The 24,237-nt window shown below is 45.1% G+C and overlaps 1 protein-coding gene across 1 annotated transcript; it reads right to left on the reverse strand.

Moving 5' to 3' along the window:
• Positions 1-3,155: 3,155 nt before the first annotated feature.
• Positions 3,156-7,872, reverse strand: LOC119268415 (probable GABA transporter 2). The gene is made up of 6 exons (XM_037550034.1): positions 7,540-7,872; positions 7,225-7,455; positions 6,841-6,938; positions 5,420-5,606; positions 4,212-4,342; positions 3,156-3,937 (listed from the first exon to the last, which is right to left on the reverse strand). The coding sequence occupies exons 1-6, from the start codon at positions 7,667-7,669 to the stop codon at positions 3,311-3,313; spliced, it is 1,404 nt and encodes a 467-aa protein (XP_037405931.1). The 5' UTR covers positions 7,670-7,872; the 3' UTR covers positions 3,156-3,310.
• Positions 7,873-24,237: the final 16,365 nt, after the last annotated feature.

A 24,237-nucleotide genomic window follows, 5' to 3' on the forward strand; every position in this document is an offset into this window, starting at 1 on the left:
GCTCGCCTCCGCCTCCCCCGACGCGTCGCAGACCACACGCCCGATGCCGGCGCCCCAGAGCACACGCGCCCCTGTGTGTTCGGGCAGGCACCCACGCCCAAACCCGCTAGGCTTCCTCTGGGCCTATGACAGTGGGGCCCCACCCCCCAGAACAAAAATGATTAAAAAAGGAGTTTTAAAATAAATGAATGAATAAATAAAATAATTAATTACTTAATTAACTTAATTAATCTTGATTAGATTAACCTAATTAATCTATTAATTAAACCAATTAATTAGGTTAGTTAGTTGTCAGTCAATGGCATGTGGGCCCCCTGTCCAGTTTGACTAGTCAAACTGTTGACTGGGTTGACCCAGTCCATGACAGGTGGCCCCTGTTTGACCCTATTGACCAGTCAACAGTTGACTGGTCAAATGCTGACTGGACCCCCCCTTGACCCCACCTGCCAGCCACACATACATTCTGTTGGGTACAATTCTGTGTACCCATAGCAATTTAAGATTTAATTTTCAAATTAAAACAATTTAGAAAATGATTTAAAAATTTTAAAATTAATATAAAATAAACCGTAGCTCGGATGAAAAAACTTTGTACATGAAAGTTGCTAAGAATGACGAGACGAATCCGGATACGCAGCCCATTCGTCCGCCACGCATCCCTAGCATAGCGAACACGCAACTTTCCCCCTCCGGCTCCTTTGCCCGAAAACGCAAAACACCGGGGATACTTTCCCGGATGTTTCCCCCCTTCACCGGTATCACCTCATACCGCGTTAGGGCACGCCTAGCATCACTCTTTGATTTGCCATGCATCGTTACGCATCTGTTTGCATTGTATTCATTGTTTCTTCCCCCTCTTCTCTCGCTAGACACCGAGGCCGACACCTCTGCTACCCAGTACGACTACGGTGTTGACGACCACTCTCTCTTGCCAGAGCAACCAGGCAAGCCCCCCCTTGATCACCAGATATCGCCTACTCTCCTCTATACTGCTTGCATTAGAGTAGTGTAGCATGTTACTGCTTTCCGTTAATCCTATCCTGATGCATAGCCTGTCATTGTTGCTACAACTGTTGATACCTTACCTGCAATCCTAAATGCTTAGTATAGGATGCTAGTTTATCATCAGTGGCCATACATTCTTGTCCATCTGCCATGCTATACTATCGGGCCGTGATCACTCAGGAGTTGATCACGGGTATATACCTATACTTTATACATGATACATGTGATGACTAAAGTCGGGTTGGCTCGAGGAGTACCCGCGAGTGATTCACGGATTAGGGGCTGAAAGGACCTTTGTCCTGACGGCCCTCTGGGTGGATCGTTGTGGCGGAGCGACAGGGCAGGTTGAGACCACCTAGGAGAGAGGTGGGCCTGGCCCTGGTCGGCGCTCGCGGTGTCTTCAAGATAACACGTTTAACGAGATCTTGGTATTTGATCTGAGTCTGGCTACTGGCCTATACGCACTAACCATCTACGCGGGGACAGTTATGGGCACTCGACGTCGTGGTATCAGCCGAAGCCTTCGTGACATCAGCGACTGAGCGGCGCGCGCCGGGTTGGACCGCGTAACGGAACTTCCTTTGTGATGGAGGTTGCTAGGTCTGCTCACCGGCCGCGTTCGCAACGTGCAGGTGTGCAAAGGGCGATGGGCCCAGACCCCTGCGCCATAGGATTTAGACCGGCATGCTGACCTCTCTGTTGGGCCTAGGTAGGGCTGCGACGTGTTGATCTTCTGAGGCCGGGCATGACCCAGGAAAGTGTGTCCGGCCAAATGGGATCGAGCGTGTTGGGTTATGTGGTGCACCCCTGCAGGGAAGTTAATCTATTTGAATAGATGTGATCTTCGGTAACAGGACGACTTGGAGTTGTACCTTGACCTTATGACAACTAGAACCGGATACTTAAGAAAACACACCCTTCCAAGTGCCAGATACAACCGGTGATCGCTCTCTCACAAGGCGACGAGGGGAGGATCATCGGTTAGGATTATGCTACACAATGCTACTTGGTGGACTTACCTTCTGCTCTCTTCTACATGTTGCAAGATGGAGCGTAGTCTTCGATAGGACTAGCTATTTCCCTCTTTTTCCGGCTTTCTGCAGTTCAGTCCACATATGATACCCTTATTCCATTTGATACCAATGCATACATATGTAGTGTAGCTCCTTGCTTGCGAGTACTTTGGATGAGTACTCACGGTTGCTTTGCTCCCTCTTTTCCCCCTTTCTATACTCGATTACTGCGACCAGACGTTGGAGCCCAGGAGCCAGACGCCACCGTCGACGACGACTACTACTACTCGGGAGGTGCCTACTACTACGTGCAGCCCGCTGACGACGACCAGGAGTAGTTTAGGAGGATCCCAGGCAGGAGGCTTGCGCCTCTTTCGATCTGTATCCCAGTTTGTGCTAGCCTTCTTAAGGCAAACTTGTTTAACTTATGTCTGTACTCAGATATTGTTGCTTCCACTGACTCGTCTATGATCGGGCTCTTGTATTCGAGCCCTCGAGGCCCCTGGCTTGTAATATGATGCTTGTATGACTTATTTTATTTGTAGAGTTGTGTTATGATATCTTCCCATGAGTTCCTGATCTTGATCGTACACGTTTGCGTGTATGATTAATGTACGATCGAATCGGGGGCGTCACAAATAATTTCTACAAATTTTGATCAGATTTACAGAGAAAAAAATATCTACATCTAGAAGATCAAATACATGTCATTAGATATATCAAATAATGTGTAGTGCATATAGTCTTTTTGTAACACACTGCTTTTACGGAATCTTTGGAATGAGAGAAATTGACGTCTCTTTCAACATGAGAGCCTGCCTGTTCAACGGCTTTGTAACATTATCTCTGATGAAATCTGCCTCCTTAAGGAGGCATGGGAATAGTGCATGTGTAGATAGTTTTGGCTAAGCTAAGACCTTCTCAACCTCAAGCCTTCCTTTTCCTCTTTGATTTTTTTGGGGTTTTGCCCTTGTACTGTACTTCCCCCTTCCTATAATGAAAAGGCAGAGCACCTGCCATTCCACTAAAAAAAATATCACAAAACATATTTTCATATTTTATATGTTTAGTATTTGTATAGTGGATATGGGTACACTACATTACTACATTATGTAACGAAGGGGTACTATTGTGGTGTACACTCGACGGATGCATGCGTGCTTACGTGTAAATTAATAGCTATGTAAAAGGGGAGGTACAAAGCTTAATTACTTAGCTATACGCCTATGCCTCAAGAAATCAGGGGACTACTAAGCACCTAACAAACTAGACTCTACATAGATGTGCGTTCTTCAGTCGACTACGTTGTTGCTGAAGAGTTTAAACTGGCCGGCGTCTAGCACGAGCTTCCGTATAGAGGCGAAGGCGCCGATGGCCCCGACGCCTGTGAAGACGACCATGATGACCGTGTTGGCGATGTACAGCGTGGACCTCCTCGGCGGCGCAAGCGCGATGTTGTACATGATGACGGGGAGGACAAAGTCGAGCGGGATGAACCCCACGGCGCCGACCACGCCGACAATGTCGCCAAAGAAGGGCAGCATCGCGGCCATGAGCGCGCAGAAGGCCAGGTAGAGCGTCCGCAGCAGCAGCCGCGGCACCAGGTTTCGGCGCGAGAACTTGCCCTGTGTCACGTCCGCTGAGTTCTTCTCCATGATCTCGTATGCCACCTGAGAGTACACGAGCCCAATGGCTAGGAGCTGGAGGAGGACGAAGAGAACAGCGAGGCCCAGCAGCCAGGTCGGCGCGAGGGCCGGCCCTGAGTCCGGCATGAGGCTCTTGAGGACGTTGGACTGGACCTGGCTGCCGAACGCCCAGTAGCCGGTGATGGACGGGAGATAGAAGGTGAAGCCTATGACGGAGTAGCACATCACCAGAGCCTTCATCATCTTCCCGGCGGCCGGCGGCGCCAAGGTAGCCTGCAAATCCGAGTTCAAAAATAGGCCCACTATGAGGTTTGTATGATAGGCCTGTAATGCCCCATTCAAATTTGATTCTGTCTGTAATGCAGACTCGATGAAGAAAGAGCCCGGCGCCTCATGATAATTACATGGCCCAGTATGCTTGGCGTCATCCACACAGTTTGGGCCTTTTAGTTAATTTCCAGACACACAGATATATGCAATGTAACAACGGAATCTGTACTGATTTCAGGGGAGGTGGGGGGGCTGCTGACAAGAATTGATCATATACCTGGATTTCAGGCAGAATGCCATTGCCGAAAACAGATGCCAGGATGGAAATGGAGAGGAAGGCATTGAAGGTCTGCTCTGACTTGGATGAGCTTAGAGAGTAGTCCTTGGCTGGAGCGTTTTTCGACAAACCTGTCAAGAATGGTAACAAGTTAAATACCGTATGGCAGAGCACAAAAACCTGAAATGGACTATGCCTGCATGAACATAGTTTTCCTACTTGTACATACGATTATATTCTTCTTTTGTTATGGAACTTCGCCACAAACTAAATTAGAATTTCTGACAGAGAGATGCTCGATAAGTTTATAACAACGAGTATTTTAACTCAATTGTGGGCCAAAAGAATCCAGCAGACAAATTCGGTTTTACTTTGGAATTGATCACATCAATATCTCGACCCCGTTGTTTGGTTTGTGCCTAAAATCGGAATCATTGTTATGAACTAACATAAATTTGATGTATGCTGTAATCGACCCGTGGTAAATAAGTCTTACTGGAAAGAAAAATATTCAGATAAATCTAGAATGTCTTCTTGTCTACCGAGTTCTGAAATAGAGCTGAATGGTGACAAAATCGTCAATTTAAGTACAATAATTTGTAATTGGTGACTAATGGAGGATTCATCACGACAACCACAAAAGCAAACACTTTCTTAGGTGTCATTTAGTTTCAGTCACATGCTTCAATTGTTGGAAAGGGCCATTGTAGTTCTCAATAGTGAAAACCGCAAATCACTGAACACACTGATTACTATCATGTGCCTACTGAGGCACTATTGATCACTTTACAGACTAATCTGGGTTTTGCGAACACAGAAGAGTCTGGGTTAGTTTGTAATGCTACGGCTGCTGGGGAATCGGTGCTACCTTAACAACCACTAATGCGTTTTGTAGAAGAATGTCACAGCTAATGACTCCCTGGTGCTGTGGTGTCGACGTGTCTTTGCATATGAGTTTATTCCAATGGCGTACATCAAAGAATCACTGCAAAGATATAGCTGTAAAGAGCAGTTTCTATAAGGAACTAGCTTATACATCTATGAAGTACCATGAAAGATTATGGCATCTGATTCCTCTGATATGCCAGCCTAAGTGTTTCAGGAATCTAGTTCCTAAATCTTCAACATATAATAATTCTCTTAAATCTTATGAGAAACGTATCAGGAATGGACAGGAGGTGTAGTAAGGAGAGCTCACGCAATAATACCTGCACGAATACAAGCAGCAGACACAAGGATGGTGTAGCCCAAGCTTAGGAGTAGTGAGACCAAGTTGATGTGCCGCAGCGAGTGGAACGATGGTAGTTGGGAGAGGAAGGCCAGCACCACAGCCACGATGATGATGAAGTGGTACAGTTTTAGGGGACCATTGGGAGCAAGGCTCGAGTACATTATCTGTTTGGCCACAATAATGATCAGCTAATGAAACTAATGATATGAGCAGAGAACAGAAAGCATTTTTTTAGTTAATATCTATGACAACGGACATAAGGCTGTTCACCCAACTTTACTGGTTGTACATATTAGTGCCAATTATCTTTGGTTGTAAAAAATGTAGAAACTAGCAAGTCAGCCAGTGAAATCCTTCCTATCCAAGAAAGAATATAATTCAATTTGTTGCCAATTAATTTCTGTTCTAATCTATTTACAACAAATTGGTAGTCTTGTCTTGAATTTGATGCATATACTGAAATATTCAGACTTCAAGTCAAGAGACATGAAAAGATTTGAAATATCTCCTTCCCCTGTAGCATTTAAATGTCAGAAAAAGGTATTGTAATCTTGACAGAGAGGCATAAATAGTGCGCAATTCAGAGGTAGCACACAACTATATATTTATATATGTTCAAAACTTTCCAAAGCCAGGAGCCCAGGACAAGAAGCACATGAAAATGACAGATGAACTACTTCATTTGCTGTTTTACTGTTGTGAACACTGGTTTCGGACATATTATCAACATCAGGACATTTGAACCAAATGAGTGGGAAACCATGTGCTCCCATGGTTCAACAAAACTGCTAAACGATCAATCATAGTGTCTCTACGGTTCAGACTTCAGAATAATGACATCAGATATGCAAGATACTGCTACTGGATACATGACTGGGACATACTGCTGCATACTTGCGCACACACCCACGAGCAATGCCAATCAAACATTACTTGCATGTCTGGAATCCTGCCATGCACTGGCGTCAAGGAGCAGCTTTCTTACTAATGTCAACTCAGCACTGAGTATCCCTTATCAAACTAGTGTCAGCGTGCTTTTTTTCTTCCGAAAAGACTAGTGTCTGCGTGCTGATTAAGTAGTTACGGCAGTCCTGAAGCAACAACACATTAGAGTCTGAAATTAGGCCAGAATATGCAGCGCCTTATGCTGCATGAGTGCGTATGGCAGTATGACAAAGCCACGCAAGAATGAAATGAATGACCTTGTACATTTGGGACCGCAACCCTCTCCTCTGTGGGTATTCCTAGTTTGCAGAGTATTATAGGCAACTCCAACTATTTATGTCCACAACGAAGACGACATGAAACTAACTACAGAACAGCAAACAAAGCATACATAACAGGCTAATGAAATTTACAGTTAAATTCAGTAGTTCTTGGAGGCTACGCAGGGCTCACCTCGATGCAATCGGCCGCCAGCAAGATGGAACCGATGCTAACGCCTGTGTTGATGGCCGTCTGCACAATCACCACGAAGTAAAACATCCACCCGGAGCCTGCACACCAAACACATCCACCAAAAAACGAATCATAATTAATCACACATCTCTCTCTCTCCCAGCACAAATTCACCAAGACACGCATCCAGATTAATGGGAGGACTATCGCACGACAGCAAAAGCACAGTGGTACTGTTCATGCCGTACTGCCGTGCACACAAACGCAATCTCAGAAGATGGGTCGGGACGCATCGTCTGTCACTCGTAGTGGGCGTCAGGGCATTGCGGCGAACACATGGAGGAGATGTATGGTGTGGAGGAGGTCGGCGCGCGGGTTAATTACCGAGGACGTCGGTGGCGAGCTCGCGGAAGCGGATGTGCCTGCGGCCGCGCGCCTCGCAGTGGTCGAGCACGCGGGACATGAGGGAGTACTCGTAGAAGGTGACGGCGGCGATGAGGGAGAGCGTGGTGATGCCGAGAGCCCAGCCCATCCCCCGCAGCGCGTACGGCAGCGTCAACACCGTCGGCCCCACGATCGCCGTCGTCAGGTGGAAACCCGCGTGCCACCACGTCCCTGCCATGAGCGATTAAAATCGAATCAGCAGGTCCCCGCATTGCCGGAGAAGCGCGGGAGGGCGGGGCGGGGCAGGCCGGGTACCTTTGGACTCGAGCACGAAGGCGGCGCCGGCATCGGCGTCGGCTCCGGGGGCGGGCTTGTGCGCGTCGTTGCCTGCCGCGGCCACGATCGCCGGGCCGCCGGCCTCGGCGTCGAACGCGGCAGGCGCCATGGCCTGGAGCTCGGCTGTCGCTAGTGGTTACGGCGGTGATATATACGTAGACACGACGGACACACAGGGTGGGAAGGTCCCTATGTACTACTGTAGGAGTAAATCTAATTAGCCGGTTAATTAATACAGTAGGATCTCGTTACGGCCTAATCACCGTGCCGCACACGAACACGGTCGGCAGTAACTCGCGGCCGTGGCGTGGGGTCTCCGTTCTGTGGAGTGCACGAAGTCCAACGGTGCCGCCGGCCGGTATTTATGCTGCTACGGGGCCGCGCGCCGGGATGTTAAGTTTTGTAGGTGGTCACACACACGACAGCAGAGTCGTCATATGTTTTGTCCTACGCACAAATTATATGAACCAGATGACCCGTTCCGTTATTGGCCTAAAGGTCAACTGTACTAGCTAGCAAGTTAAGTAAGCTATATATGGACAACATGTTTAAGAAATGGACACCAAGGCATGCTAAGAAACATGGATGCGAGCATCTACACACAGGCTTAGCAAATCTGATCCCCTAAACATCCAGGGTCAGTGTCCTGTGTGTTTGTTTTGAGCCCTTATTTATTCATGCATGCAACCATGCTTTTCATTTTCTCGCTTATATGTTCAATCACTTGCATGTGATGGGTGGAAAATGAAAAGAGAGAAAATAAAAAGAAAAAATGTAATCCAGAGTGGGCCGCGTCCTATGTGACGAACATGGAGCCCTCATATTCTCACGTTATCAATACGAGAGTTTGCGGAACAACCCGCACGTATAGCGATGATATAATGGGTCCGATTAGATCACTTTTGGCGCGGGAAAGATCTGGTGTCAACGTTATTCTGGGTGATGAGAACTCACTCCTAAGGAGTATTCCGTCAAGGACCATCATATGACCACATGCCGAGCAAAGCAACGCCAAATAGGACGAATCAAGCAATGCACCCCGTGATCAATCGCAGTGTGTCTAGCCAGACAATGATGGATATCGTGACACCGAGAGGGCCCAAAAAATGTCTCTCCATTGTCGGAGGAGCAAATCCCAGTCTTGAGCTATCTAATTCCTTGTCGTACTTTTTTGATAAATTCATAAAATGTCGTTATGATCACCCTATTATGGTTGACGTTTGACGAACTACAAAGTGCATCATTTGGTATGAAGCAACTCGATACTGTTATGGTCTTAGGATTCATGCAAACCTTAACTTTACTGTGTTATTAACTATTAACTTATGACGAAAGGATCTCATAGCATAACAATCAATTGAGTTTGGTCAGCATAATGGTTCTTCTAACACTAGAAAGGTTGTGGGCACTTTTATGTGCCGTTGGTATTGTTGGATTTTCATATATTTTATACTCCCTCTGCTTTAAAATATAAGTTGTATTAGTTTTTTGAAAAGTCAAACCTCTTTAAGTTTTACAAATTTGTTGAGAAATATATCAATATCCATAATATCAATTCAGTGTCATTAGATTCATCATGAAATGAATTTTCATAATTTATTTATTTAGTATTGTGGATGCTGATGTTTTTGGCTCTAAACTTGGTCAAAGATTAAGAAATTTAACTTTTTAAAAAGGTACACCTTATATTTTAGAACCGGGGGAGTTTTGGGTTTTGTGAGTCGGGGAGATCATGGAGTGTGTTCTTATTTCTATATATAATGCAGTGTTTGGGTGGGTTTGTCATGGTGTGATTTTGTGTTATCTGCTAATCAAGTCATACCTATGTGGAGAAATTTTCTACGACGATGTCTGCATGTACTATATTTGTGCTATCGTATCACATGTTGATGCTTCTTTTTTTCTAGGTTGTGAGAGGGTCTGCGGGGTTGATATGTTTTTATAGACCCTTTGTTGTCGATTGATTTGAAAAATCGTTGATTGGGTCAAAATCATGAACCAAATCGGAATACCTCAATCGAATGGAAAAGCTAAAAAATTAACGAGCATCATGAATTAAAAGAATTGAATGAGAGAGCTCCTTGAGAAATTGTTGATCGGGTAAAAAATGGATGACCCAATTTTAAATTACAGACCTCAATTGATTGCGAGGTCTTAAAAATTAAGGAGTATAGTATTAGGGAGCATAGTGTATTTGTAGACGCATATTGAATTAAAATAATTAAATGAGAAAGCTCCTTGAGAAATTGTTGACCTGGTCAAAATCGGATAACTAATTCTAAATTGAGACCTCAATTGATTATGAGACCTTAAATATTAGGGAGCATGGTGTATTTACTAGAAGGGTTGGGTGCGCTTTGCTGCGCAATTGATGCTGCTGGGATTCTTTAATTCCTTTACTCATTCTATTTTAAAATATATGGTGTATTTCCTTTAAAAGTCAAACTTCTTTAAATTTCATCAAATTTGTAGAGAAATATATCAAAATTCATAATATCAAATCGGTGTTATTAGATTCATCATGAAATGAATTTTCATATTATTTTTAATATTGTGGATGTCGATACTTTTTGCTCTAAACTTGGTCAAAGTTAAAGAAATTTGACTTTGCAAAAAACTAATAACCCTTATATTTTGGCACTGATGGAATATTTAGTTTGGCCGGTGTTGGGAATGATGAAGTGTGTTTTATGTTTATTTATAATGCAGTTATTTGGTGGGGCTTTCGCGGCGTGGTTCTGAGTTATCCACTAATTAACCCATATTTATGTGGGGAATTTTTTGCATCGATGGTTGCATGTACTATATTCGTGATATAGCATCACATGGTGGCGCTTTTTTCTGGGTGATGGGACTCCATGAGGGGTTGATATGTTTTTATAGGATGGTTGCTATTGGTTGATTTGGAAAAACGTTAGCCCGATCAAAATCTTAAACCAAATCCAAAATTGAACACCTCAGTCGAACAAAAAGAGTTTTAAAATTAGGGAATATATAGAATTAAAATAATTAAATGAAAGAGCTCCATGAGAAATTGTTGACCCGGTCAAAATTGGATGACCCAATTCTAAATTGATGCCTTAATTGATTGTGACGCTTTAAAAGTTAGGAAGCATAGTATATTGTATAAAAACTTGAACGAGAGAGTTTTGAGAACTTGTTAACTTGGTTAAAATTGGATGACCAAATTTTAATTGGAGACCTCAATTGATTGTGAGGCCTCCAATCCTAGGGAGCGTAGTGATATAGTATATGGATGAAATCATTGGCCCGGAAAAATTGTTAATCAAATCAAACACTGATTACCTAATTGAGTGAGAAAGCTCCTTGGGAAATTGTTGATTTGGTCAAAATCATGAAGCAAATCTAATTGTAACACCTCAATTGAATGGGAGGGTTCTAAAATTAGAGAGCATAATGTATTAAACATGTTGTGTCCTCAAAATTGTTGGCATACTGATTTATGCCCATGATCAGAAAAATGGAACCATCATCCAAAACTTGTGCTAGTCTTGCAGCCGAGACTAGGAATCTATTTTACTGTTTACTATTTTATACATGCACATGAGTTTTCCACTGAGCCTCTTGGATAGAACATAAACATAACTACAAACATGAATAATAATAATAATAATAATAATAATAATAATAATAATAATAATATTTAGTATTTCCTACAGGGCATATATCCTTCACATTTTCTTCTAAAACTGATGCAGTCGATCTCTCTTGTTCTTCTGAAGTGAAGACAAGGTGATCTTCTTTAGGAATGTTAACTAACGAGATGTAGGAAGCGATGAGCCTTGCAAATCCATTGCAGTAGGGACTGAGGCTTATTAGATTCAGTTTGAATTTCTACAAGGCTAAAGGGCGACTCTGGAGATCTCACAAGAGGTGTGGTGTGGAGAGGATAATTTGGGTGTTTTTGAGCTCAATACTCATCATGAATTCTTAGAGTTGGGGCATCTCCAATATCCACATCCTCACTTTCTTCACCTATAACTTCTTCAGTCCTTGCAGGCTGAGGCGATGATACCGGTCGAGTAGCAATATCCTGAATGACAATATCTTCATCCATCTTTTCAGCTGGGCATCTTGATGATTTTCTTTAGTTTCCATGCCATACGGAGTAATGTGGCTATCTTCATTTTCTGAAGAAATTGGTCTAGTAGGTGGTGTTGAGGCCAAATGTTATAAAAACAAGCTCATTTATAGTTATCATAATTCTCTTTGGTCATTTAGTTATCTACCAATGTACATATCACTACTTTATGGTCAATTAGAATATAAACATATTCACTCAGGTCCCATGGACATTACGAACAATTCACAACCAATATGCAGTTTCACAATTTTCTCAACCAAAAAACTTCTAACTTTTGTACAACTGGAATTTCACATCAGCTTTCTCATAGCTCATAACAACTTTTTCAGAATTCACAGCTCAACCAAATGCAACATAAGTTAGAAACATAACTTAGCCTCCACTTCACAAAACATGTCTGATGGCTATCATTTGCTTAGTATTGCTTCTACATGTTTACGAAAGAAGGAGAAAATGATATAACTTGCTCTTACCAAGTCTAAGCCTTTTATACTATTCAACTGAAATCTTATAGGACCTGAAGAATTGAACTGAAATCTTCAAGGAACCAAAGCATCATTTTCTCTGAATTTTATTCTCACTTATTTGTTTGAATCTACAGTAAATTGGTTTTCCCATAAGAGATTTGACTCCAATAATCCGAACTCTTAGCAGATACATGAGCCATGTACCTGGTTCTTCTAATTTGGACACTCGTATGCGTGGAGTAAAAAGTAAGATGAGGGAGATTGGTTGCGCTCGGCACAATCTGGTCTATGGCTTATTACCTCCTCCTAGTTTATTGTTCACATAGTATTGTGTGCCTGATTCTGATCTAGATTTGACTAGTAAATTATGCATTGTATGTCACAAACTTATATTGTTGGATTCATATTTGAAGAAGATTTTCAATGATACTATTTTTTTATAGAAAGGTTGTAAGGGAGACCCCTATTAGTATAACTAGATGATACCCCGCACGTTGTTGCGGGAATATTTTGCAACATATTTCAATGTGATTCGTTGTATGAAACATGAATATTTGAAGTAATAATATAAAAGGCTAACAATAAAAATACATATAATTATTGTGCTTGATTACTATATAATTGTAAAATGTTTATTAAATGTATATAGCATAATAGAATGAAAACCCTCATGTATGTTGCATGTTGAGATAGGTCTTTTTTCCATGCATGTCATGATGAAGTGGCATGCTTACATGTTGAGAGACATATGATAGTCGGGGTGGGCATTTTCTCGTGCATGTTGTATGATGATGTGGCATGCTTGCATGTTGAGAGAAATAGTTAGTGGGAGATAGCTATTTATATATAGAAGATTGGTGCAAAAAACCAAATTGCAAGTACCATGACTTGAACCTAAGAGGGTGAGAAAGCATCAACCCCTTTCCACCACTAGGCCGTGCCTCATTTTGCTTCAATGATACTATTTGTGGTATGTAACTTATATTTTTGTTGCTAAACCAAAGGTCAACTTTAACCCCAATACAGCGCACGAGGGGGGGAGGTACATTAGATTTATGTTGAGTGAGAAGATGACAACTGATAAAACTCAAATCATACATACCTATCCATCCACAACTGTTAATTACCTATATTTTTTGACATAGTTGTTGATTACCTATACAAACTAACATACTAGCATCCCGCAAATGTAATAGACTAGCCGGTACTGGTGTATGTGATTTCAATAGACCAAGTACAAGGCAGATACCTACAAGTGTTGGATCCCTCCAAAACTGAGCAGCAAAAGTAGTAGTTGTTGCGGTGGTGTCAAAAGGGTTGATGGGTATTAGCGTCAAGTTCAGAGGATTCTTCGATCTTGATTATAATTTTTATTTTTAACAACGTTCTTTATGCGAAGGCTAAAGTTCTATTGTCTTTCTCGTTTTGTTAGGTCGGTGTTTACGTTGCTTCTAATCTTTATTTTATGAATGAGACGTGTATTATCATGAAAAAAGTACTATGAACCAACTTGTGGTTGAATGGTTAAGAAGACGGTGGTATCCCCATCCCATCAAGGAGACATTTCCGTCGATTACGAGGCACCTATGGTGACTTCGTCAATCATAAGATGATCTATCGGTTCAGTGTCTCAGATGTGCTCATAAGGACAGGATACGCATGTGTACCTTCATAAAGGTGAGTGTATGCACGTATATATATGAACCCTTGCGTTTGTACTCTGCTAAAAACATGAAAAAGGTACTAAACATAGTAGAGCCATTGGATGTGATTTGTGTAGTGGATATTAGGGCATCTCTAACACCAACCTGCAAACCTCCCACATCAGTTCGGATCACGAAAACCATCGAACGCGGTCCTGTATCAGTCCACGGCGTTGTCCAAACACCTTTTATCTCGTAAGCCGGAGACAAACGTGGGGAGGTTTTGCGGGAGTCCGGAGCACTGTCACGTCCACTTCTGACCGCCCTGACCTACCAAAAACCCCTCCCCCGCCCGCTCGCGCTTCCCGCCCGTCGCCCAGCTGCCTGCATTTATGCCACTGTAGAGCGTGCCGCTCCACATTGACGGCGGCTCAGGGGAGACCCGACCTCTTACTGCCTCCGTTATTGAAGCGGCGCGCCAGCCGAGGGCGCCGCCCGCTGCACGCCTGGCTGAACACGCCTCCTCGCCGCATTCAAACGCCTCCATTAAACCCATGTGGAAGTCCGGAAACCTACTCCAGCCACACGTCCGTTCACGAGCGGGTTGACATTAAATGCAACGCCGAGCAAGCTCCTCTGTCTGCCCTCTATTTAAACGAGGCCAGAAGCCAGGCAAGAATCGCACCACTCCGTCGCTCTCCATCTCCCCCTTCCATTATTTTCTCCACTCTTTCGATGGCATCCGACGAGCCGAAAGAGCAGGTCTCCTGCATAAAAGCCGGCTGGGTGACCCGCCGAGCCCGTCGGATACGAGCGAGGCAACTTGCTGATCAATCCCGGCATGACGGGGAGCACGCCGCCACGGGCATTGTCATTGTCGTCAATGACGACGTGTTGTACTACTGCACTTGCAGTGCCTGCGACCGCGCCATCCGCCGTCGACGTGCGCGTAGCCGCGCCATGCACGCAGATAAAGAAGACAGTTGCGCGGATGGTGACGAGGTGGCAGCCAACACGTCCGCGCCCGCCGCCATCATCGAGAAAAAGTAGAACATGGGAGGTGTTGAGGCATATCTCTCTCGAGGTAGTTTTGGTGATTGATGACAACATGTTTGCGGACTAATCATGTGCTTTGAGTAGTTCACAGATTCATCCTTGGCATGAGACGTTTTCTTCCCTTCGGAGTGTCATTCAAGGCGGTGTAGCTCTTTCGTTTCTCTTTCGGTGGACTAGTTGCATAGAGGGCACCGTACTATCAAGAGGTGGTCCGCTGGGGTATTGCATGGGTGGAATCATCACGTACACGTCAGCTTCTCACCCTTAGAGCTCTTCCACTTCATTGGAGAGATCTCCTCTCTTTTCTGTGTCCTGTCTGGGTTCCAGCAGTAGTACCGCGCAACCCAGCGGTAGTACCGTTGAGGAGTCACAAGCGGCAGTACCGCTCCGCAGCGGTAGTACCGCCCATGACTCCACAGCAGTACTACCGCTGGCCTGCCTGGCACCACCGCCTCGTCCTCAGCCTCGATGGAGAGATCTTCTCTCTCTTTTGTGTCCCAGCAGTAGTACCGCACTACCAGCGGTAGTACCGCCGAAGGGTCACAAGCGGCAGTACCGCTCCGCAGTAGTAGTACCGCCTGTGACCCCGCAGCTGTACTACCGCTGGGCTTTCTGGCTCCTACCGCCTCGACTCGAGGGATCTTTTTCTCGTGTCGGGTTTTGCGGCACTAGTTGCGGCAGTAGAGGCGGTAGTACCGTTTCTGAGCGGTAGTACCGCCCTTACCACCGCGGTAGTACCGCGCTGGGTCCAGATCCCTGCTGCTCTTCTCTGCATGGCAGTACCGCTCGCTAGAGCGGCAGTACCGCTGGCTCAGCGGTAGTACTATAAAAGGGGGTCCCTTCTTCTCCTTTGACTTACCCTCTTCCCCCTCAAGCTCCATTTATGCTCAAGCTCCATTAAATGCTCCAAGCTCCATTTTCGCCCGATCAATCTCTCTAGCCAATCAAACTTGTTGATTTGCTCGGGAGTCATTGAGAAGGCCCCGATCTACACTTCCACCAAGGGATTTTTGATTCCCCCACTCATCCCTAGCGGATCTTGTTACTCTTGGGTGTTTGAGCACCCTAGACGGTTGAGGTTACCACGGAGCCATAGTCCATTGTGGTGAAGCTTCATGGTTTTGTTGGGAGCCTCCGATTAAGTTGTGGAGATTGCCCCAACCTTGTTTGTAAAGGTTCGGTTGCCGCCTTCAAGGGCACCAATAATGGAATCACGACATCTCGCATTGTGTGAGGGCGTGAGGAGAATACGGTGGCCCTAGTGGCTTCTTGGGGAGCATTGTGCCTCCACACCGCTCTAATGGAGACGTACTTCCCCTCAAAAGGAAGGAACTTCGGTAACACATCCTCGTCTTCACCGGATCCACTCTTGGTTATCTCTTACCTTTACTTGTGCAAGCTCTTTAGTGTTACTTCTCTTGCTTGCTTGTATGCTTGTTGTTATTGCATCATATAGGTTGCTCACCTAGTTGCACATCTAGACAACCTACTTTGATGCAAATTTTAATTTGGTAAAGAAAAGTTAAAATGGTAGTTGCCTATTCACCCCCCTAATCAACCATATCGATCCTTTCAATTGGTATCAGAGCCTTGTCTCTTTATTAAGGACTTCACCGTCCAAAGAGTATGGTTGATACCGTAGACGGTGTGGAGGAACACTCCGGTGTGAATCCGACCTCGTCTACGGGCGATGGGGGAACCTCGGTCTCTCGTGAGGAGTTCAATGTGGCCTTGGAGACATTGAAAACTTCCATGACGACCGAGGTTGAAAGCATGTTTACTAAATTTCTTGAGGGGCTTAAACTATCCACCGCACCGTTCAAAGTGGGTGACCCCACCGACAAGGTGACGGATGCTATCCCCGACAAGGGGGAAGCTAGTAGTGAAAAGGCTCCTTCTTCTAGTGGTAAAAATGGCACCGGAATCTTTGCTCATGTGGAACCACCACTTGTTTATGGTGGACCGGTTCCTTCTACTCATTTGAATCATGCCGGTCCTCCCCCTAAGATTGTGAAAAATGAGGACTTTGATTCTTGGGTTTACCGCTTTAAACGTCATTTAAATCATGTGAACACTAACCTTTGGAGAATCATTGAAGGAGGTTTCTATCCGCATGATTCAAGCAACTTCACTCCTCGAGAAGCCGCGGATAATCAATTCAATGAGAATGCTCTCTTCATCATTCAAGATGCAATCCCACCCGAAGACCTACCTCATCTTCGGCCCTTCGCTTTGGCCAAAGACGCATGGATTTGTGTTGTCTCCCTCTACTGGGAAGCGCAAGCATTCAACGCTCCAATTATGAAGTGGTGCAAGATGAGGCCGATGAGTTTGCAATGAAAGAAGATGAAGAACCTCGTGAGCTTTATCGGAGGGTAACCAAACTCACGGTCTCACTCCGAGATCATGGGAGCAAGGACACGATGACAATTGGATCAAGCGCAAATTCCTCAAGGCAATGATGCCCTACCACAAGGCCAATGTCCTCCGTCATTCGTCAAAGACCGGACTTCCACACTTTGACCTCAAGCGAAGTGTTGGATGATTTTGTGGCCATGAACATTTTGGACAAGACCGCCGACAATGCGGTGCTTCGTTCTCAAAGGGCAAAGAAGCCCAACCTTGCATTGAAGGCAAAGCTCTCCGTTGAAGAAGAAGAAGAAGAAGAAGAAGAGGAAGAAGAGGAGAGCAACCCCGAGGATACAAAGTATGCATATCATGAACACATGGCACTCGCTTCAAGGCAATTTTGGAGCAAGAAAAACTTGAGGCCAAACTTTAACAAGAACAACTCAAGTGGCATGAAGAGCAAGTAACGTGTAAGGACTTGCTACAATTGTGGCAACGTGAGTCATTTTGTTGCGGAGTGCCCGTATGAGAAGAGGGAAGACAATGGTGGCAAGCTCATCCGAAAGGACAAGGCCAAGTCGTTCCCCAACAAGAGAAACTTCACCAAGAAGACTCCTCCCAAGGCATTGGTGGTACAAGAAGAGTACAATGAGGATGACGACGATGATGAAGGTGATGAGTCGGTTGCTATGGCCTCCATTGCCATTGCGACGACTCCACGGGTGTCCCTCTTTGACTCACCCAATGAGAGCATCACCGCCAAATGCCTCATGGCTAAAGCCACCAACAAGGTAACCCCCAACAAAAAAACTACCATCATTAATCATCCTTCTCCGACGGATAGCATTAATGAACTTGAGGGAGCGAATGTGGAGACAAATGAGTTTGAGGCCTTTATGGGCAAACTTAAGGGAAAGTCCAAGAAGCACTTTGTTGCTCTCTTGTAACAACTTGGTGAAGCCAATGACATGATCGAGGCTCACGAAGACACCATCACTAAGATGGAAGAGCATAGTCATGACTATGCCAATGAGATTTCAGATCTTTCCAATGCTCTTGAGGAAGAGCGTGGTCTTTGTTTGGCTCTTGAGAAGTCACACAACGTTGATCATGCTAAGTTAAAGAAAGATTATGATCATGTCCTCATTGTTTCTCATGTGCTAAACTCCGAGAAGGCCGAACTTGAGGTTGATCTTGCTAGACTCAAAGAGGAGTTCGATCTACTTGACAAGGCTCACAAGGTCTTGAAGGGTGCTCATGCTAGCCTCAAAGAGTCTCATGATCAACTTCAAGTAAAGCTAACCAAGGAAAAAGCCACTTTTCCTCGTATGATGTTAATTGATAATGCAAATGCTACTAACCCGTGTTGTGAGCATGTGCATCTCGTTGAGGAGAATGCTAAGCTAAAGGGGCAACTTGAGAGAGGTCTTGCGACTTGCATACAAGGCAAGAAGAACCTCAACGACCTCTTGATCAACCAAAAGGGAGTTGTGGACAAGGAAGGGGTTGGGTACGTGACCGACTCCAAGAACAAGAAGAAGAATGACAAGACCAAACGACCTCCTCCTCTCATGCAAACCTTTGTGAAGGAGGGAGAGAGTGCCTCCGAGGAGAAGAGGAAGAACAATGAGAAGGGTGGCATTGTCAAAAAGGGCAATGCCACTCCTCGCATCAAAGACGGCGACTTTAATCCTTCATATGTGTTATGCCGTGCTAGTGATGGGCATGTCTATGCCAAATTCGTTGGCTCTCCTCATGAATACATTGAATGGTCTATTTGGGTTCCAAAGACCCTTCTTACTAACAACAAAGGACCCATTACAAAATGGGTACCTAAAACCAAGCATTAATCTCTTGTAGGTGTTTGCTTCTGGTGGGGATCATGGTTGCTCGATAGCGGAGATATAAATCATATGACCGGAAGCAAGGACATGGTGGTGGATGTGCACAAGATTTCATCTATGCCCACCAATGTCGAGTGGGGTGACGCCTCATCCTCTAAGGTATTGGGACTTGGCAAGGTGGCCATCTCTCATGATCTCACGATCGAGAAGGTCATGCTTGTTGAGTCCCTTGCATACAATTTACTTTCTGTTCGTCAACTTGCTATCATGGGCTTTGCCACTTTCTTTGATGTCGATACCGTGGCCCTCTTGTGGAGCAAGGCTCTTAAAGTAGCCTTTGTTGGACATGTTGAGAACGGTCTATATGTGATTAACTTTTCGGAGCGACCCATTAAGACCGCGACATGCTTAATGGCTAAAGTTGATGTGGGATGGCTTTGGCATCGCCGTCTAGCCCATGTCAATATGAGATCTTTGCAAAGTCTTCTCAAGGGGGACCATGTCCGTGGACTAACGAATGTTAGTTTTGCTAAAGATCATGCTTGCAGAGCTTGTATCGAAGGAAAGCTACATGAGAAGGCTCACCCTCCCACGACTATCATTTATTCAAAGAGGCCTTTGGAGCTCCTTCACATGGATCTCTTTGGGCCTCCATCCTTCGATTGTCTTGGGGGTAGGAAGTATTTCTTGGTGATTGTGGATGACTACTCAAAATGCACGTGGGTGTATTTCTTCAAGAGGAAGAGCGAGACCCAACAAACCGTCATTGACTTTGCAAATGAAGCACAACGTCAACACTATGCAAAGATCTTGACAATAAGAAGTGAAAACGGCACCGAGTTCAAGAACTACACCTTGGATGAGTTTCTTAGTGATGAGGGGATCAAGCATCAATATTCCGCACCTTACACCCCTCAACAAAATGGTGTTGCGGAGAGGAAGAACTAGACATTGATGGATGCAGCAAGGACCATGATGGCGGAGTTCAAGTCTCCGTACAACTTTTGGACAGAAGCCATCAACACCGCGTGTCATGCATCCAATCGGCTCTACCTCCGCAAGGGCTTGAACAAGACTCCATATGAGATACTCACCGGTAACAAGCCCAACCTCAAGAACTTTCGGGTATTCGGGTGTAAGTGTTTCATTCTCAAGAAAGGTGTTCGGTTGTCTAAATTTGAGGCTAGAGCTTATGAGGGCATATTTGATGGTTATGCTACAAACTCTCATGCTTACCGTGTCCTCAATAAATCCACGGGACTTATTGAGGAGACATGTAACGTGGAGTTTGATGAGAATAACGGCTCCCAAGTGGAGCAAAGTGGCACTTGTGATGTAGGTGATGAAATTCCTCCTCAAGCCATAAGAAGAATGGGTGTTGGTTTTATCCTACCCATTGAGGAACCCCTTGTGGCCGAAGGAGAAGGACAGTGCTCCACTCAAGTGGATCCATCACCAACCCAAGGCCCACATGCTTCCGAAGAACAACATGAAGGCCCTCGTCCTCAAGAACATCACCAAGGTCAAGATCATGCTCAAGACAGTGTTGACACATCAAGTGATGCCCAAGGTCAAGTTCTCTCCTCCGAGCAAGTTCAAGAACAAGAACAAGCTCAAGACAGTGCTCAAGATAATCAAGTGATCACTCCTCGTCTCACTCCCGAGGAGGATTTGGAGCGTCGTGCCGCCAAGGTTGCTTCCAAGCTCTCCACCAAGGATCATCTCAAGACGAATGTGCTTGGAAGCTTACGAAAGGGGGTAAGTACTCGTAGACAATTAGCAAACTATTGTGAGAATCACGCGTTTGTCTCTTGTGTCGAACCCCGCAAGGTCTATGAGGCGCTATAAGATCCGGATTGGCTCAATGCCATGCATGAAGAACTCAACAACTTCGAGCGCAACAAAGTGTGGAGATTGGTGCCAAGACCGACAGGGAACCACAATGGCATTGGAACCAAGTGGATATTTAAGAACAAGCAAGATGCCCATGGGATTATCATTCGCAACAAGGCTCATTTAGTAGCACAAGGCTACTCCCAAGTCGAGGGTATCGACTACGGTGAAACCTTTGCTCCCGTTGCTCGTCTTGAATCCATTCGCATGTTGATTGCATATGCTTCTCATCATAACTTTAAGTTACAACAAATGGATGTGAAGAGTGCTTTTCTTAATGGTCCTATTAATGAATTGGTTTATGTCAAGCAACCCCCCGGGTTCGAGGATCCCTACTTTCCCGATCATGTGTATCAACTCGATAAGGCACTCTATGGCCTTAAACAAGCCCCACGTGTGTGGTATGACCACCTTACCGAGTTGTTACAAGACCGTGGTTTTGAAGTTGGGCTAATCGACCCCACTCTTTTTACTAAGAAGGTCAAAGGGGAGTTGTTTGTGTGCCAATTATATGTTGATGATATTATATTTGGTTCACCTAACAAAGCTTTCAATGAGGAATTTGCTGCTCTCATGACCTCAAAGTTCGAGATGTCCTCCATGGGAGAGTTGAAGTTCTTTCTAGGGTTCGAAGTGAAGCAAAGAAGAGAAGGAACCTTCATCAACCAATCCAAATACACTCAAGACATGCTCAAGAGATTCAAGCTAAGTGAAGTCAAGCCGGCTTCCACTCCAATGCCCACCAAGTGCCAACTTGACATAGATCCCAATGGTAAAGTGGTGGATCAAAAGGTATATCGCTCCATGATTGGATCCTTGCTTTACCTTTGTGCATCTAGACCGAATATCATGTTGAGTGTGGGAATTTGTGCACGGTTTCAAGCCGCACCTAAGGAAAGTCACTATGTGGCGGTCAAACGAATCTTTCGATATTTGGCTCATACCCCAAACTTTGGCTTATGGTACCCAAGAGGATCAAACTTCAAGCTTGTAGGGTACTCGGATTCCGATTGGGCGGGAGACAAAGTGGATAGGAAGTCCACTTCCGGAGGGTGCCAATTCCTTGGTTGCTCTTTGGTAAGTTGGTCTTCCAAAAAGCAAAGTTGTGTGTCTCTCTCGTCCACCGAGGCGGAGTATGTAGCAGCCGGTAGTTGTTGTGCACAACTCCTATGGATGAGGCAAACTTTAAATGATTACGATGTCACTTGTGACAAAGTGCCTCTTTGGTGTGACAATGAAAGTGCCATCAAGATCTCTCTCAACCCGGTGCAACACTTCAAGACGAAGCATATTGAGATTCGGTATCACTTCATCCGGGATCACATTAGGTGAGGAGAGATTGAGCTCAACTATGTCAACACTCATGACAACCTTGCAGATATTTTCACGAAGCCCTTGGATGAAGCAAGATTTTGTGAGTTAAGGCATGAGCTAAATATCATTGATTCGAGCAATGTGGCTTGAACCCTTGCACACCCCACCACGCTCAATTTGTTGTCTAGTTTAGGTGTAGGCATGGACATAGGGGGAGTGTTGTTCTCTAAATGAACTCTTCCTCCCCCCATTATGCATAAATTGATCAAGTCTTTCACTTTAGCCATTATTGATGGTACTTGTGTTTCAAAGACGAGTTCTAGTCATGGGCCCAAGGTTAAAATCTTCGCGGCGCCATACCTCTTGACTCAAACATAGGTGGCCTCGGCCACCGCCCTCTCTTGAAGAGGTGTGTCTTGGCCGTTTGCTGGTGTGCTCTCTCTTCTTGCCTTTTTGTTTTCTTTTTTTGAGCTAGGCCTTATTGTTTGGTTGCCGTGGCGTGCTGGGTGGTACTACCACTGCTGGCGCGCGGTACTACCGCTTATAAGCGGTACTACTGCCCCCCAGTGCGGTACTACCGCTGAGGGACGAAACCAGGGGGTTATATCGAGGCAGGGGGAGGTTTCTTCTCCCCCATACCCATTCTCTTTGCCCCCTCGTTCCTCTTCCTCTCTCTCCAGCCTCGCCACGCTGCGGGAGGGCTCCGGCGGATCTTCGTCTCCGGGGCATCCCTCTCTGTTTCCTTCGGTGGAGTCGATCCCCACCTCGTTCTCTTGCCATGGATGTCGGTATTGCCCCCGTTCCTTCTCTCCCTTTGTCTTGTTTTCAGTTCTTGCTTCTTAGGGGGAATGGTGGTTGCATCTCTAGATTTTTGGCTAAATCTAGGCTTGAGTAGGTTGGAGAAGGTAACTAGACTATCTGGATTAGAGTTTGGTAGGAATATTTTTGAATTTGGCAGGACGGTAGTGCCGGATCTGACCGCGGTAGTAGGAAACCGTTGTTTCCCTGTTGGAAATATGCCCTAGAGGCAATAATAAAATGATTATTATATTTCCTTGTTCATGATAATTGTCTATTATTCATGCTATAATTGTATTATCCGAAAATCGTAATACATGTGTGAATACATAGACCATAATGTGTCCCTGGTGAGCTTCTAGTTGACTAGCTCGTTGATCAACAGATAGTCATGGTTTCCTAGCTATGGACATGGGGATGTCATTGATAACGGGATCACATCATTAGGAGAATGATGTGATGGACAAGACCCAATCCTAAGCTTAGCTCAAAGATCGTGTAGTTCGTTTGTTGTAGCTTTTCTGAATGTCAAGTATCATTTCCTTAGACCATGAGATTGTGCAACTCCCGGATACTGTAGGAGTGCTTTGGGTGTACCAAACGTCACAACGTAACTGGGTGACTATAAAGGTACATTACAGGTGTTTCCGAAAGTGTTTGTTGGGTTGGCACGAATCGAGACTGGGATTTGTCACTCCGTATGACGGAGAGGTATCTCTGGGCCCATTCGGTAATGCATCATCATAATGAGCTCAATGTGATCAAGTGGTTGATCACGGGATCATGCATTACGGTACGAGTAAAGTGACTTGCTGGTAACGAGACTGAACAAGGTATTGGGATACCGACGATCGAGTCTCGAGCAAGTAACATACCGATTGACAAAGGGAATTGTATACGGGGTTGCTTGAATCCTCAACATCGTGGTTCATCCGATGAGATCATCTAGGATCATGTGGGAGCCAACATGGGTATCCAGATCCCGCTGTTGGTTATTGGCCGGAGAGCCGTCTCGGTCATGTCTACGTGTCTCCCGAACCCGTAGGGTCTACACACTTAAGGTTCGGTGACGCTAGGGTTGTAAAGATACGAGTATGCAGTAATCTGAAAGTTGTTCGGAGTCCCGGATGAGATCCTGGATGTGACGCCCCCGATTCAATCGTACACTAATCATGCACGCAAACGTGTACGATCAAGATCAGGGACTC

The sequence above is a fragment of the Triticum dicoccoides genome, chromosome 3A (assembly GCF_002162155.2).
Source record: "Triticum dicoccoides isolate Atlit2015 ecotype Zavitan chromosome 3A, WEW_v2.0, whole genome shotgun sequence".
Classification (NCBI taxonomy): Eukaryota; Viridiplantae; Streptophyta; class Magnoliopsida; order Poales; family Poaceae; genus Triticum; species Triticum dicoccoides.

Excerpts from the sequence above, each read along its gene's own strand:
- LOC119268415 (XM_037550034.1), bottom strand. The coding sequence starts at position 7,669 with ATGGCGCCTGCCGCGTTCGACGCCGAGGCCGGCGGCCCGGCGATCGTG. Across the intron at positions 4,343-5,419 it reads TGCTGCTTGTATTCGTGCAG|GTTTGTCGAAAAACGCTCCA; the intron begins GTATTATTGCGT and ends CATTCTTGACAG. Across the intron at positions 3,938-4,211 it reads GCATTCTGCCTGAAATCCAG|GCTACCTTGGCGCCGCCGGC; the intron begins GTATATGATCAA and ends TCGGATTTGCAG.